General features: G+C 45.1%; 1 protein-coding gene across 1 annotated transcript in view; it reads right to left on the reverse strand.

Annotated features, from left to right (window-relative positions):
* Positions 1 to 1,463: 1,463 nt before the first annotated feature.
* The window catches only part of TECTA (tectorin alpha), an 81,950-nt gene continuing 65,729 nt past the window's right edge, over positions 1,464 to 17,684 (reverse strand). The window contains 9 exon segments of the mRNA XM_005897103.2: positions 1,464 to 1,564; positions 2,594 to 2,710; positions 3,056 to 3,143; positions 4,800 to 4,962; positions 9,760 to 10,008; positions 10,928 to 11,091; positions 12,254 to 12,456; positions 13,658 to 13,768; positions 16,887 to 17,191. Of these exon segments, the coding sequence (XP_005897165.2) occupies positions 1,464 to 1,564; positions 2,594 to 2,710; positions 3,056 to 3,143; positions 4,800 to 4,962; positions 9,760 to 10,008; positions 10,928 to 11,091; positions 12,254 to 12,456; positions 13,658 to 13,768; positions 16,887 to 17,191 (1,501 nt within the window).

A 17,684-nucleotide genomic window follows, 5' to 3' on the forward strand; every position in this document is an offset into this window, starting at 1 on the left:
ATAACATCAATTTCCATCACGGTGAGGAAGAAGTACTCTGCATCTCACCTCGAATGGGCAGTTTATTCCTTAATCCATCTCAATGTTCAGCATTTTCCCAAAAGATCCTAAAATGTCCAAGTTGAAGCAGACGCATATTTTTCTCCATCAATACCAGCTGTCTTCCTGGCTGCACAGCATCTATGGCTGCCAAGCTAGAGCCTGCAGACCCTCCCAGGGGCTGAGAGAACAAAGCCGCTCGGCCCAGACTCAGTCTACACACCACTTCTTCGGTCCAGAGACAGTGACAGCCTTTCATAGGCCAGACAACAGGAATCATCCTCACACTCAGAGTCAAGGACACTAGGGTCTCCGCTCGGTGTTTCCCAGAGTTCCCAGGAAACGGCAGAAATACCCTCAGCTTCAATCCAGAACAACGTCAAAATGAACTGGAAGTGGTGTTTACTTTGTTTTTAACCTTAAAAAGAGAGGCACCCCAGGGATGTATTTACCAGGCCCTCCGTTTTGTAGTTAATTAGAGTAAATGTGGGTTTTTGTATCATGTACAAAAGAGGCCACTGCCTGCTTCTCTTCTTCTCAGCACCTTCCTAAATGCCCCGCTAATGCTCTGCCAGTACAAACAGCCACATAGCAAAATGCATATGAGCTCCAGCCAGCAGGGCCTACCTGCTCCAGTTGCTGCTGCTCTAGCTGCCTCTTTGTTTATAACAGAGGATGCTATTTGGTGTGCAAAGCTCTATACGAATGATTCTGGCCACAGAATAATGAGAATAATTGAACACAGAGTTTATTTAAGCATAAAACATATTAAAAATTATTCGGTTGATTTGTAAAAGAGAAGAGTTTGGGTCTGAAAGGAAGGATGGGGGGTGGGGTTCCCCAGGTCAGCAAACAATATGCAAGGTGGACACTTGGCCCTGGCAGGACCGGCGGACATGAGGGCAGGGGGAGGAGAATGCAGGTGAATCGGAGGTCGCACACTTCCAAACATCGGAGAGACCCCTCAGAGGGAGTCAAGCCTTCTAATCACTGCTTCTCCATATTCACTCTCACTCCACCAGGCCCTCCCTCTGTAAAAACTATGATCCAGACACGGCACTGGATCTACTGGTGGGGTAGACTTCTCTGGTTAGATTTCCAGGTAGACTTGTCTCACCAGAATTTTTTCCTTTACTGGTTTTTCCTGTGAGCCCAATGTTCCTAGTGACAATTGTTTGGAAATGTTAGGCAAGATACATGTTTTCCACAAGCAACTTTTAGAAGCAGGTTTGCATACTCTGAAAGGGGGTGGTGGCAGCGTGGCTTTTCCCTCTTTTCTGGAACTCTGACCATACGGGGGAGATGGCATCACTTTGAGACTGTGGACAATTTTAAATAGGTTCTGACTTACGGGCACACACCTTATCGCCTACAGGGGGTCAAAGTAAGTAAATTACAGTACTTTATATATAACCTTGAGTGAATTATGAGGTCATGCCTGACTTATAGACAAAATGCCATAGTGAAATCTGAGTCATGACGAGAAGCAGCATCCAAACTTGAAGTTCGATGGAAGAATTAGAGGCTGTGAACAGAAAGAGCGACATGGTAAGTCCTATGAAAAAATGTACTGCTTGACATGGATCAGCCATCCTGGTGGATTCAAACAAACGCGCCTGCTTTTTTCAATGCCAAGAACCCACCTTCTCCAAGTGGACTTGACTGTGGCAGTGAGGAAGTGAAATTAACTCAACCTCTAGATGAATCCTGCTAACTTAAAGGGTGCCAGGGAAACCTGGTAGCTAAGGCTGCTGCAGGAAAGTGTGTTTGGTGGATCACACACACCAGTCCTAGACTTGGGGGCCAGATTAAAGGTCACCACTTGGTTCTTAAATGCCTGGATGTGTGTGTGTGCTCAGTTGCTCAGTTGCTCAGTTGTGGCCTGACTCCTTGCGACCCCATGGACTATAGCCCTCCAGGCTCCTCTGTGCATGGAATTTTCCAGGCAAGAATACTGAAGTGGGTTTCCATTTCCTTCTCCAGGGGATCTTCTTGACCCAGGGATCGAACCCTCGATTCCTGTGTCTCCTGCATTGGCAGGCGGAATCTTTACCACTAGCACAACCTGGGAAGCTCTATTAAATGGCTAGATAACTTTCTTTAAAAAAAAAAAATTCCATCTTTTAGATAAAAGACCAGGGACTCAAAGGTTTAAAAAACCAAAAAGATGCTAGTATTCCTTGAGTGGGCTTCCGTAGTGGCTCGGTGGTAAAGAATTCACTTGCCAATGCAGGAGACGTGGGTTCAATCCCTGGGTCAAAAAAATCCCCTGGAGAAGGAAATGGCAACCCATTCAGTATTCTTGCCTGGGAAATCCCACGGACAGAGGCGCCTGGAAGGCTACAGTCCATGGGGGTGCAAGAGAGTCAGACATGACTTAGTGATGCAACAAGAACAATAAGTTCTTTGGGTGTTTGCTTTGTCTTTCCTTCTTACTTTCTGGAAGTCTCATAGGTCAGCTGCTGACCCACTGGGCCTTGCATTGGAATGTCTCCTTCTGGGAGTCAAGAACTTCCTGTGCCCTTGGCTGCCCGCCCAGAGGCTGTGAGCTCACCTCGGCAGCTCTTGCCATCCTCCTGCAGGGTGCCCGTCACGCAGCTGCACAGAGGCCCGTCCACCCGGCTCGTGCAGATCTGCTCACATCCTCCATTGTCCTCACACCAGTCCAGCCCTGAAAGACAGCCCTGGACAAGTTACCTGCAGACAGTCTAGCTCTTCATTTCCTATCTACGGGCAAGGCTTTAAAGAGAGGCGTGGCAAGGGAAAAGGCCTAGTACTCTCATGAGTTTTTAGTAGTCTGTGAAAGGATGTCATTATGGACACCTGTGATTATGGCAGGCTTCGCAAACTGGGGTCCCCAAGCAGGCATCCTTTGCAAACTGGGGTCCCCAAGCAGGCGTCCTCAAGCTCCTGGTTCACCAGGTTCACATCGCAGGCACAACACACCCCAGAGTTAGCCTGAATCTTCAAATCCCATTGTTTTAATCATTTAGAGTGTTTTACGGAACATACATACTTTTTCTTCTAATAGGTCCCACTGAAATGATCTGTTCTTTAGGTTCCTTGGTATAATCTGTGGCAGTCCTGGAATTTTGAGGGCAAGTCTGAAAGACAGAACACCAAAGGGAACATTTCACACAATTAAGCTGATAACTTATTCTTCACCACATCCTCACCTCCAAAAGAGGCAGGGGTTCAGCCCGGAGCACTATTGCAGCTCAGATTAATTAGAAGCAATGTATTCTTGATCATTGAGCCCCCTGGGACTTGGGGCTTTATGTTGAACAGAATTTAATATATTCTCCACACTAGAATTAGATTCAAAGAGGCTCCCTTCCTAGGAAGGAGGATCCTGTATCAGATCAGATGGTAATGTATGGACCAGCATCGGTAAGCAGCTCGGGCCACCGCCCCATCTCAATTCTGCCAAAAATGTATTGTTCAGCCGCTCAGTCACATCTGACTCTTTTTTGCAGCCCTGTAGACTTTCAGGCTCCTCTGTCCATGGGATTTTTCAAGCAAGAACACTGGAGTGAATATCTTGCCATTTCCTCCTCCAGGGGATCTTCCCAACCCATGGATCAAACCCTGGTCTCCTGCATTGGCAGGCAGGTCTTTTACCACTGAGCCACCTGGGAGGCCATCTGTCAACATGCTGCTGCTGCTGCTGCTGCTGAGTCGCTTCAGTCGTGTCCGACTCTGTGCGGCCCCATAGACGGCAGCCTACCAGGCTCCCCCGTCCCTGGGATTCTCCAGGCAAGAACACTGGAGTGGGTGGCCATTTCCTTCTCCAATGCATGAAAGTAAAAAGTGAAAGTGAAGTCGCTCAGTTGTCTCCGACTCTTCGCAATCCCATGGACTGCAGCCTACCAGGCTCCTCTGTCCATGGGATTTTCCAAGCAAGAGTACTGGAGTGGGGTGCCATTGCCTTCTCCGATCTGTCAACATGAGGTGAGGGTAAAGCTGCAATGTTAAGGGTTAGGGGCCAGGGACCGGCACAGTAAAACCTTAGGGACATAGCTGTACATGGTGGAGATGTAAGCCTGGCGTGGACCAGATGATGAGTCTGTCATCTCATCTGCCAGCCCCTCAGAGCCCCAGGCCCAGAGCGTGGATGTGGATAATCTGTGGGATAGCCCCTGCCTAAAGGAGACCTGGATAAAGTACATACTGAGCTTGGCAGTTTGCTTCTAAGTGGAGGAGATCTTGGCCCCAGCCTTCACTTCAGAGGCAGGTGACCTGGCTTCTTGAGTAGTACTCAAGAAGTAGTACTCTGGCACAGTAGTTCTCAAACAGGGCCAATTTTTTCCCCCAGGGGACACTGGGCAATTCCAGGAGGCATTTCGGGTGTTGTAAGAGGGGAGGAGGTGCTGGCATCCAGTGGGTGGAGGTCAGAGATGTGCTGAACAGTCAACAGAGCATAGGGCAGCCCCACAGCAAAGAATCATTTGGTCCAAATGTCAGTAGCCCTGAGGTTTAAGAAACCCTGGTCTAGTGTTACACCAACAACAGTCTGGCATTTCAGAGATAGAGAAGAGTAAACGGTCATCATTCTGCCCTGCTCTCTTATTGTTCTGGCACAGATGACTATCACTCCTGGGCATCTGATGATGGTTGTTATTCAGCCACTGCCAGGTGCCTTGAGCCCTAAAAAAAAACCTCTAAAGAGCCACCGAACTTGGCATTCACCATCCCCACGTGGGGAAACCTGAGGCCGTGAGAAACAAAGACGCGCATTGAATTTCCACACTCTCACTTACTATTTTGCAGGAGTACTTTTCTGAATCGCAGAGGGACACCGCACAGTGCAGGTGGACTTCATCATAATCCCCAATGAACTTAAAGACCGTGACGTGGAAGCGGCAGGTGAGGGAGACGCCGTTCTCCTCAATGCCAATGGTGTTGTCTTTAATGTTCTGACACCTGTTCAGAAAGAAAGGGACTCTCTGCTTCACACATTCATGTCCCACACCGAACCATCACGAACGGTAAAAATGCCTTTGTGTTTGAAAGTGACCTCTGGCGTGTGTGGGCTTGTCATTTGTTAGGACTCCCCTACAGTTTCATAGTTTGTTGGAAAAGCGTCAAATAGCGCCTCAAATTAGCATCTTAACTGCAGCTAAAGACAAAACAACCGGAGGGCCTGTACTCAATTTCCCTGCACGTCAGTATCTCATCCCTCTCCTTCAGAAAGCTGTGTTTTAAGGATATCAGTTAAACAAACACAAGATGAGTCCCTAGGTCTTCTGTACTTTCTTCAGTTCATTAGCAATTTGGGGAGGGGCCCCTTTTTCAAGCTCTATTGGGAAGTCTCCCTATAAGTGAAAACACGTGGGAGCTGGAGAAGACAGACAAGCTGAAGGGACCCCCCTGCTCCCCTCTTTGTGGTACTGAGCCAATAGGCAAGGGGCGACGGTATCTGCCTCCACTCGTTGGCGTTCCCCAAATGGCCCACAGTCTCTTATGCCCCAGGGTATTTTCACACACTGTTTCCCCACCTGGAAGCCTCTCTGCACATCTAACTAACCCTGCTCTTTCTTCAATGCCCGTCTGTGGTTCCCCCTCCAGTATAAATATGCCCTGATCAGGGAGGAACAAGTGGCCTTGCCTGAAATTTGCCGACAACACCCTGCTGAGCCCCTGGGGAACATGAACCCAGGTGCAATCGTCACTGTGTCTCCAACACACTGATGGGCACGCAGTAAGTATTTCAAAAGAAGATGTGGTACATATATACAAGGGAATATTACTCAGACATTAAAAAGAATGAAATAATGCTATTTGCAGCAAATGGATGGACCTGGAGATTATCATACTAAACCAGTCAAAGAAAGACAAATATCATATGATATTGCTTATATGAGGAATCTTTAAGAAATGATGAGGAATCTAAAAAAAAAATGATACAAATGAATTTATTTACAAAACAGAAGTTGACTCACAGACTTAAAAAAAGAACTTATGGTTACCAGGTGGGTAGGATGGGGGGAAAGGAGAGATTGGGAGTTTGGGGTTGACATGTACACACTGCTATATTTAAAATACATAACCAACAAGGACCTACTGTAAAAAATAAATAAAACTTTTAAATAAAAAGGAATATTTAGATGCTGTGTAGTCAAACTCATACAAATATTTGCCTGACAAATAAAAGCTATGGCACTTCTTTTAACTCCAAGAGAATATTTCTGTGTGTGTCTATGTGTGTGTGTGTGTGTATACAATTATATATAAATTGTATTTTTACTTTTGGAACATTACAAATAGTATTAAATCTCAGAACTGTTTTCTTTGAAATGTGGTGTTAAAATTATACTTAATTTTTAGACCCCCCAAACACTCTGGGAATAATCAGTGAGTGGATGAATGAATTGTGCTGCCATGGGCAAGGCTGGCCCATCACAGCCAAGGAGCTCTTTAAAAAAGACCTAATCAAGATAAAATGGGTGGCTCTTCTCCTATGTTTTCTTCCCCTAGCCCACGGAATTCAATAGTTTAGTGATAAGGAAAAATTTAAATTGATGTTATTGTTCAGGATCCCCACACCTGCTCAGTTTGGTAATTCAGTCTATAAGGCAATAGTTTCCTAAAAGCTTTGAAACAAAAACTTGCTAGCCATACTTTTCCTTGTCACTGTAACTCATTTGAATAATCTAAATAGGTTCAAGGATTCTGCAGTGTTCTCAGCCCTCTGGTCTTCACACAGCTCCTCCCTCCTTTTTTAAAAAAATATTTACTTATTTGGCTGTGTTAGGGCTTAGCTGCATCACGTGGGATCTTCTACCTTTCTTTCAGCATGCAGGATCTTTGGTTCCAGCATGTGAGATCTAGTTCCCCGACAAGGGGTGGAACCCAGGCCCCCTGCACTGAGAATGTGGAATCTTAGCCACTGGACCACCAGGAAAGTCCCCAAACCTTCCCTCTTAACTAGACCCCCAACTCCCAGAGAGATGATTTGAGATTTAAGTGTCAGAAAAACAGGAAGCAGAAGGAAGGGGCCTCAGGAAGCAGGGACAGTCTGTCTGGATGTCGCCTTAGGGGGCAAACAAACCGAACACCAGGATCCTTGTCCACAATCGGAAGGATGGTGTCCTTTCCTCCGTCTGGGCATACACAGAGAAGAGAGAAGTGACCTTTGTGTGCTCAGACCGTTGCATCACTGGTAAACGGCAGTGGCATCTCTGCCCCCTCCCCCACCCCCGTGTAGCTGGAGAGAAGCAGCTCACCCCCCCACCCCCAAATTCCAATGCAGAACCATTCTGCTCAGTCATTCCGCACTGAGCATCAGGTTTTCCATAAGCTCACTGGAAAAAAAAAAACAAAACAATAACCATATTCCTCCAAGAAAGGTCAAAAGGACTCATGAATTAAAATTCTCTCACATGATGAAATTACTTCTCACCCAACAACAGTTTATTTGAAGACCTTCATCCAGACCCTGGGGGAAGCTGAGATTTATGAACGTGCTCACTTATTCTCCCTCTCTGGGTCAACTCTATTAAATACTATTTAAAAAATGCTAAATGCCACAGTGTCCTTCAAAGGCAGCCCAAGCCCACCCACCAGGGTTTGTACAGTGGCTCAAATTGTAGCCCTTTTATTTTGGGAGAAAAGACCATGATGGGGTGGGGAGCAAGGGAACACATGGAGAAAGAGACCTGTTACATTAGCCTGACATCTGGATCTGCAAGATACCATGTAATCCTCGAGCCCTTCCCTCTGCCTCCAGGGAGGCTAAAAATCAACCCAGAAAGATAGTGCCTTCATGAGGCCTTTGTTGAAAATCCCATTCGACACCTCAGCAACCCAGGCCATAAGCCACACCTGGCCAGGTAGGAAGTTGATGTACTTTGGTACCTGAAAGATTTCTTCCTCTGCCCCTTGCTGGTTAGGTAGCCTCGGGTGAGCTGTATTCAGGCTCTGAGCCTGTTCATCTGCAAAATAGTGGATGTTGATTGTTTGTCTGCCTAGAAGCATAGTCTTCTTTGGGGGAACTATTCCTTCCCTCCCCAACTTGAAGGCTAATTATACCCTATCCATAGCACCCCAGGGAAGGATGCTGACTCAGGCCTGAGATAGCGTTCAAGAAACACTATTCCCAAATCTGGCACCTTGAATATTTTCAACTGAAGGAGTTTGAGAAAAACGACAGAATCAGGAAGGTCACTCTTCTCCCCTGAAAGAGGCCATAAAACTCTCCTGTGGGAGGTATACCAGAGGAAAGGCGCATTCTTATCTCCAAAGTCAAGGGGGCGCTGAGAAGAGTCTGAAGAGTCTGGCTAAGATTTCCCTCAGTTCACTATAGTGACCACACATGATGGACCTATCATATCCACAACTGTTCACTCTGTCAAATGGGGAAAACGATACTCAGTTTGAACGATTTCTTAGAGTCTCCATTTCCTTATGAAGACTCCCGTGTCATGTAAAATTTATATTAAATAAATGTGTATGCTTTTCTCCTGTTAATCTTTGTCCAAATAATTTTCAGACCCAGTCAGGAACCCTAACAGGGTCAAAAAAACTGTCCTCCCCAACACCAGGCACTTTAATGTTGCATCTTCTCCAAACAAAGGAGAGGGAATCCATCCAAGAAAAGCTTATCATACTCCTTCCCAATTCCCTGAATTGGGATTAGAAGGAATGCTCATTCCTGGGGGTTACAATGCTGAAAAAATGCTGGTGTCTAATGAGGACAATGAGAAGACAGAGACAATGAAAGAAACAGAGAGACAAAGGACAGAGGGAGGGAGGGAGTGTTGACAGCAACTGGCCCCCTGAACCCAATTATTCCCAAAGCCACATCTACTTATGTGATTTGGTTTTGTAAACATTAAGTACTTTGTTTTTGCATAAACTTGTTTGAAATGGTCTCTACCACTTATAAAAGAAAGAATTTTGATAAATACAATCATCTGCTTTTAAGAATTCATGTACTGGGGTGATGGAAATGTTCCAGAATTAGATTATGATGATGGTTGCACTTCTCTGTAAATTTACCAAAAATTGTTGAATTTTACACTTAGAGCGAATGCATTTTATTGCACATAAACTATGTATGCAATAAACCTGTTAAGAAATTATTGTTGCTTGACAAAACCACTGAGTGTTTTTAAAAAATAAAGATAATTATCATGATTGTTGATTGGTTCACAGTCTTTTCTTCTTTTTCATTCACCTATTCATTCATTCAATAATTTTGTCGCATAACCACTATTTTTCAGGAAATATACTAGGTGCTGGGCACATATTGGTGAGTAGAAAAACTCACCTACAGGCTATTATTCCAATTCCTTTTAAATTTTGATAGATCCATTATTCACCAACTTTAGTAATTCTCATTACCTCCTTTCATTTGTAGATAATCCACATTCAACTCAGATTGAAATTCAAAGTAGGTAGGACAGAATGCCCTGTTTGATCACATTGAGAATAGAGCATTTTATAGTTAATGCCACAGAAAACTGGTGATCTACCACTAAATTGTGTGTGACTTCAAGAATTGCTTGTTCTCACTAAGCCTGAGCCTTCTCGTCTATAAAAAGGAGCTTATCACATTTACTTCATATGTAGTTATAAGGATTAGATAGTTCTTGGGTGCAAAATGCTGGTCCTGTAGGTAGTCAGCAAATGTTAGTTACCTTTCTCTTCCCTAAAAAAGATGTAGACAGATCTAACACTAAAGGCTCTGAGACCATCCTTCAAGAAGAGGCTACCCACCCTCCTTCAATGATGAAGTATCGGAGCTTGTCGTTGCTGTCACGGGACGGGGTGGCGTAGCATTTGTTCAATGTCAGAATGAGATGTGTGGAGTCAGCTCCAACCACAAAGACCCCAACGTACAGCACATCTCGAGTTGTCAGTACAACTTCACCCTGGCGGTAAGGATGTTTGTAGGAGGCGTTTTTGTAGAGTGCCATCTTGGTGGTGAAGCTGCCTTCTTGAGTTGGAACCGTCAGGTTAATGACACTATAAGGGAAAAGTTGTGGACTTAAAAAAATATTCACAACCTGAAAGTTGAGAGTTATGTTTTATTTGGTGGGAATTTGTAGGACTTCAAATGACCCTGACAGAACTGCTCCCAGAATGGGAGGGGAGGGGCCAGGTTATATAGAAGTTTTGCAACAAAGGGTAATCTGAACATCCAAAAATTACTGTTAATTAAAGAAAACCAGATATCCCAAGTTAAGGAATTTAGTGCTTTTCTATGCACGGGAAGATGCAAGAGTCTGGGCTCACTGAAATCATTCCTTGGATATGCACCTCAGCTATCTGGGGCCAGTATCCTGTTTTCACATCTTAAGCTTCTTTTTTTCAGGGCTCAATTTAGGGAGTGGCTACAGTCTGGTGGCTGCTAGATGGCAGGTGTTCTTTCCTTCCTGAGTTTCCTCAGGTCTCATCAGCTCACCATTCACGGTGGCTGCACTCCCTGATGACTGTGATATCCTTTGTTTACTGACATGGCAGCAAATATTCCGGTTCTCACAGTCATGAGTAGGGACCCCCAAACAATGCTGTCTATCCAATCACCATTTTCCAAGCTGAAAATGCAGAGGGAAAGCCAGGCAGAGAGAAGTAAAGTCTACTAGGCTACATGTGGCCATTAAAATTAAACTAAAAATTCACTTCCTCAGTGCCCCGCTCCCCTGGCACATTTCAAGAGCTCAACGCTCACATACAGCTACTGCATTGGACAGCACAGATATGGGACATTTCCATCCCTGTAGAAAGTTCTATCGAACAGCACTGGTGTAAGACATCTGAGTTCAGAAAACATGAATTATTCTTTCCTAGTGCTTCAAAGACAGATGCTAGCAATTTTGATTATGCTAACCTTAACTGTCAAGGAAAAGACAGAGCGAAGTGCACAGCCCGTGAGATTCTCTACCTTAGCATAGGCTTCACAACAGAGTCCAAGGAGATCTTGATATCGAGCTCATAAGCACATGAAAATTCCACATTGATCGTCCTGTCCCTGGTGATGATGTTGCCAGTATTGTTGGCACTTTCGATCCAAATAGTGTTTTTATACATGATATGAGTGCCATTGGACTGCAGAGCAAAGGAAGGTCAGAAATCATTAAATCTGGGTGTGAGTATGTGGCTTGCATTTTAAATCCATGGGCCTGAAAGTAGAGAAATGGCTTCATTCCATACATAACCCAGAGGCCAGTATAAATCAGGATGGAGCCAGTCTCAGCATTTAGTAAGAAAAAAAAAAGTATTAAATGGATGGCAACAGCACCCTTCAGTCTGATAACTTTGAATGCCCACCAAGGTGATTTCATGTACCACTGAATTCTAAGTACTACCAGCCCCCAGTTACCTGTGGGAACCCAAGCTGGGGACAGCATAAAGTATTGCCATCCCAAGGTAAAATACATATCATCTTTCAATTCTTAATTCAAAATCCACCCCCTGTCAAATCTTGTACCAGGCATGCCCACAAGTACCCAAATGGATACATGCATGTTTTACCATCTTGCTCCTCTCCCTCGCTGATTAAAAAGTGTTAATGTACACAGTTAACAAAATATATATTACCATATGTAAAACAGATACCCAGTGGGAATTTGCTGTGTGACACAGGGAGCTCAACCCAGTGTTCTATGACAACCTGGAGGGGCAGGGAGTGGAAGGTGGGAGGGAGTTTCAAGAGGGAGGGGACATATGTATACCTGTGGCTGATTCATGTCGATGACTGGCAGAAACCAGCACAATATTGTAAAGCAAATATTTTGCAATAAAAAATTTAAAAAAAAAAAGAAAGATGGCAGGAAGGCACAGGAGGAAGAGAAGTGAGATGCTTTGCTAACCTAGAAATTAGATAGCCCAAGACAAAAAGTTGTGACCTTGCTATATTTCTGCAGCCAACTGTTAAATGATGTCTGGATCACCCTTACCCCTCAAAATAGCTGAACCCAGCTGTCTTCATCTGGAAGAACAATAAAAGCACGAAAGAGATAAAAACATGTGTCAACATTCAGGGCAAAGGATGACAGCAGACAGGGCAAAGCAGGGAAGGAAGTATGTCACTTATCTTGCTTTCAGCTCAATCAATCACTTAGCACTCAATGATGGGTGTCTTTTGCTGTTTTCCAAGGAGCATGTTTCTAAGTTAGACCCCTGAAGTTGGCTTAAGGACGATCAGTGTGCAATCATCCAGAGCTGTCCCCACCAAGGCCGGGTGCTCTTTCTGGCCCCTGTTGCTCACCTGCACAATGTTTCCACAGTTCCCTTTGGTGTTATTGATCTGAAAGGAGATAAAGTCCTCGCCCTCAATGCCGGTGCACTGCCTGTCATTGACCCGCACGCCCTCCCTCTCGAAGCCGAGCTGGAAGAGCTTGCACTTAGATATGGACACTTCCATCTGAGCCGCCTTGCAGGTCACCTCTGCATCAATGATGTCGTGGGAGTCTGTGGGGACACAGGTATGAAAGGCGAGTCACTGGGAGCTGCCCTTGCTGCGGGAGTGGGCATGGTACCCTGTCCTCTTCAGAAGAGGCTGATGATCTTCACACAGAGGCTCTGGCATACCTAACAAAGCTCTGATCAATCTCAATGAGTATATGAAGCCATTCAAAGCAATAACCTGAGCAATGCCAGAGCCTTTTTTTAAAAGATGAAAATGCTATACAAAGCATCTTTGCTCTTTTCTTCTGAAACCCAGGATTCCTGCCCCATTCTGGTAGGAGCTACTCTCGTAAGCTCCATACCGTGTCTGGCTTGCTGTGGCCTGGCTAAAAAACATGATTCAAGTGAGGGCAGCCCTGGGCTGGTACCCAGGCCAGCACTAGGAGCTCTTGTTTTCTGTCATGGGATGCACCAGTGGACATTTTCCATGAGTACACAAACACAGGCTAACGAGCCCTAAAGAAGCAGAGAGAAACACTTTTATCTGCTTTGGTGAAGCCTTTGAACAGCTCATGTGGTCCCCTCCTGTGGAGCCTTCTGGTCAACCAGGCATTCATTTGATAATGCTAAACGTAGCACATGCCTCCTGAGTTCCCTGGTTCAACCAAGGGCGAGGAGTTGGGAAGCAGAGCAGCTCCCCTTCAAGCTGACAAAAGGGGTGTGCTCTGGGCCAGGGACAAGGTCACTGCTACTTTAAGGGGGCTGTGGTTAAGAACAGGACCTGGAGTCCTAATTGCTTGCAGTTTGCTTCAACATTTCAGTATTCTTCGGGACCTGCTGAAAAGCTTCGGGGAAGATAAAGCTGGCTTTAAACACGTCTTTAAGCACCTGGCACTCTCGTCCTGATTGTTTCAAGTTTTTGCCAAACCACCCTATCTCCCTGTGAGTCTAAAAGATCAATTTGGATCTCTCTGATGTTGAACGTGGCCTCAGATGGAGCTGACTGATTCTATGAATGTACAAATTTACGTTTATCATTTATTGAAGAAAGGGATGTAGCTACAAGGAAATGAACATTAGCCTACTTTGAAGAGGTCGGGTTCCTTTCTTGTTCTGCTTAAATGCTCATGAAAACTTCATTATTTGGGTTTCTAACCCACAGTGTGGGACATGTGGTCTCCCACTTGGGAGCTTTCCTACCAGGCTGCCAGGCGTCTCCCACTGGGCCTGTCTTGGAGGAGGGGGGGCGGCAGGTGCCACTCACTGTTTCCATAGGGAGGGGGTTCAATGCAGCCACACAGCTCCCCTCCATTTTCCAGCTCACAGGTTCGGTTGGGACAGTCCACCCCCACACAAGGATCTTCAACCACTCCTGCTAAAAAGGAAAACAAACAGAAACACACACAACTTGATTTTCACACCAGTGCCCGGCAGCATGTGGTCACACTCTGAACTTGCCACTTCAATGGACCTGGTGGTGGTCAGATGGCAGATACAAATTAACAGACAGGGCAGCCTTCCAGGAAGTAATGATGATAGCTAATAACTGGGTCTTTGCTATGTGTTTCATGCATTGGTGGCATTATCTCTTCCAACCCTTACAGTCTCTGCCAGCTAAGTATTGTAACTTGGCATCACAGCTGAAATGTACCCAAAGTCACGCACAGGTGAAGGTAAGTGAGGAGGATGGAAGAACAAGCAAGCTGACTGCCAGCACGTCCCGAGATTCCTGCACTTACTGCTCTGTACCACCATCATGTGCATCAAAATCTTTATATTTATATAAGCTGTAGAGTTCAAACCATTTATCTCTATATTGCCAATACCTGGCCGCCTCACAGTAGATACTCAACAAGTAGTTGTCAAGAATGAAGATTTCAGGGCCAGTAAGGTCCCAGAGAGGTCCCTTAAACCAGGCCTTCTTGAGTCTTTTTTTTTGATTCATGGTCCACATGCTTCTACTTAATTTTGTAAAAATAGACAAACCAAAATCTACACACAACTCGCCAGCATTGACTGAGATTAATGGCACTTTTTTGCCAAAACAGGGAAAACTCTAAGTAAAATACAAATGTATGTGAAGTGTCATCACCAACAGATTACAAACAATATTTCTGTAGCAGATGAGCCCATAGGCCACCTGCAAGCTCATTAACGTCTCAGTTTGAGAACCACTAATGGAAAACACTTTCTTTTAGACACTCATTTCTTTATTTAAAGACTCTCTTTCCCTATCCAGGTGTAATAATCTTCCTCGTTGTCATGGTTTCTAACAGTAAGTGTTAAAGAAACAGCCATGATTCAACTCCAGCATGAGCCAAGTTAGCTTCAAGAGTTTAAAAACAAAACAAAACAAACCCCTCAAGCTGTCCCGTAACTGCAGAAGCTTCTCCTGACCTTCTGCTAAATAACCATTATAACAGGTGAGAGGACAGGAATGGAGTCGCATCAGTCTGTCTTAATTCCTAGAAAGATGACTAAAGTAGAGCCCTCACCATCAGCTAAATACACTTACTTATTATTTTTGCAGTTTAAACTTTTTATTTTATATTGGGGAATAGCCAATTAACAGTGTTGTGATAGCTTCAGGTGAACAGTGAAGGGACCCAGCCATACATATACCTGTATCCATTCTCCCCCGAACTCCCCTCCCACCCAGGCTGCCACGTAACATTGAGCAGAGTCCCCTGGGCTATACAGTAGTCCTTTGTTGCTTTTCTATTTTACATATAGCAGTGTGTACATGACCATTCCAAATTCCCTAACCGTCCCTTCTCCCATCCTTCCTCCTTGCAACCATAAGTTTGTGCTCTAAACAGTGAAGCTCTTTCTGTTTTGTAAATAAGTTCATTTGTATAATTTGTTTTCCGATTCCACACATAAGGGATGCCATAGGATATCACTTATCCTCTATCTGACTTACTTCACTCAGTATGACACTCTCTAGGTCAGAGAAGGAAATGGCAACCCACTCCAGTGTTCTTGCCTGGAGAACCCCAGGGACGGGGGAGCCTGGTGGGCTGCCGTCTATGGGGTCGCACAGAGTCAGACGTGATTGAAGCGACTGAGCAGCAGCAGCAGCAGATCCACCCTTGTTGCTACAAATGGCATTATTTCTTTTTAATAGCCAAGTAATATTCCACCAAATATACTTATTTCTTAAAAGCTTCTTTTTCTAAAGACCCATTTATTGCCTAAGTGCATTCAGCACCCAAGACAGTGCTAAGCACACAGCAGCCACCCAATGAATGTGCTGGTTGATGAACACAATATGCAAACCACCAAGGAGAATAAGAGGAAAAAAGTGTGGAGGTTACAGCTCCCAAGAAGACAAAAACCTCACTTACAATCAGAGTGGGCCATTTACTACTTGGCAGATACAACATGCCCAATACAGAGGTTAAGTTTTGAGGTTAAAAACAAAAACTGATATATTTTTTTAAAATTCCAGACAATTTCTGAAGTTCAAGACAGTTTAGGCTCTTTAAAGTATTGCTTATCAACAGAAGAGGGTAAAATATTAAAGTTACCAAACAAAACATTTCTATTGATTGCCAACAGAAACTACTCCATTTGCTTAAGAGTTTCTGAAATTACTGAATGCATATTTTAATTAGCGACATTGTTTTCAGGTTCTGAATTGTGTATCCCTGCTCTTGTCAGGTGTGGTGTGCAGACTTACTGACGAGAACACTCCGTCTTGAAACAAACAGGGTCAGTTTGCACGGCGGTACCGGTATGTACACGGGGCTGCTGTTGTGCCTCGAGGGACAAGCACACATTCTGATGGACGTAGTGTCACACTGCATTCATGGGACAGAGTGACCATTTATGTACATGGACACACATATACGGATATGACAAATTTATGCGTGTTTAGGCACACACTTACTTGCTCCATCTATCTGATTAACATGGCAAGAAAACAAATAAAGAGAATAATAGATAATGGACATCAAAGTAGTTATCTCACTACAGAAAAAAAAATTCAAGAGTCTATAGATTTTTATTTCATCAATAGCACACGTATAATCCCTTTATAAATCTAATCATGGCTTCCTTGCAACCAGGCAGATACAGCCAGCTCAGTCTGCCATTTGCCACCTGCCTTCTCTTTGTGATCTGGGCTCTGACTCACGTGAAAGGAGCTTTTGGAGAGCTGAATTGGGGGCACTGAAATCAATTAGGAGTCCCATGCTCTGTCCTGCTATCTTAGAAGTCACTACACTGGTGCTCTTCCAACCCAGAGAACCCCACCTTCCTCCGCTGATATTCTGAATTCCATAACTGGACCTAGGGGGGAGTCAAGAGCCACTGAAAGTGCCCCCTCACAGAATCTCCTGCAGCCCACACCTCTCCATCCTTCAACCCCCAAAGCAGATCTACAGGTTGAGATGGAGACCAGTGGCTAGCCCTGGACAAAGTGACGCCACTGGCCAAGCTGTGCTTTCTAACTCAGAGAAGATTCTGCAGAAATAAAATAATTCTCTTACAGCAATTCTCCTTCTCAATCCACTCAGTGCTGAGGATTCCAAAGGAGCGGCAGGACTCCCCGTAGGCGGCCAGGGAGCCACACAGCTGGAACTTCTTGTGGTTGTAGCAGCCATCCAGGTAGCAGGACTCGTAGAAGGGGAGGGGGTCGAGCAGCCCGTAGCAGGGCTGGAAGAAGCCCTTCATGTCCGTGAGCTTCAGGCAGTAGCCGTCGCCCTGCATGTCCTGGATGTGCACGTTGTCGCACATGGCTGCGTACTGTGAGAACTGCAGCTCGTTGCAGCTGGGGGTGAAAGATGCAGTCAGACTAGGAGGCAACACCAGGCATCTGAGACGGCCAGTGCAGTGGGGGAGGGGAGACCACAGTGGTGACCTCTTCAGCTAACCCAGAAGTGAATGTGGGTGCTGATCCCAACCTTAACCCAGGCTAGGGTTCGAAAGTCAAGGTAGTTTCTACTGTTACAGCACTGGGATGAGCGAGGGTAAAATAAAATGATAGTAGCCAACGTGTCAGACAAGGGTAGATATTGATATAATAACCATTAACCTTTGATGTAGGCTTCCCTGGTGGCTCAGTGGTTTAAAAAAAAAAAAACCCACCTGCCAATGTAAGATATGCAGCTTCGACCCCTGGGTTGGGAAGATCCCCTAGGGAAGGAAATGGCAACCCACTCCAGTGTCCTTGCCTCCTGGAAAATCCCATGGACAGAGGAGCCTAGAGGGCTACAGTCTATGGGGTCACAAAGAGTTGAACACAATCAACTCTGTTGTTTAGTGACTAAACAACAACAACCTTTGAT

Source organism: Bos mutus, chromosome 15 (assembly GCF_027580195.1).
Source record: "Bos mutus isolate GX-2022 chromosome 15, NWIPB_WYAK_1.1, whole genome shotgun sequence".
Lineage (NCBI taxonomy): Eukaryota > Metazoa > Chordata > Mammalia > Artiodactyla > Bovidae > Bos > Bos mutus.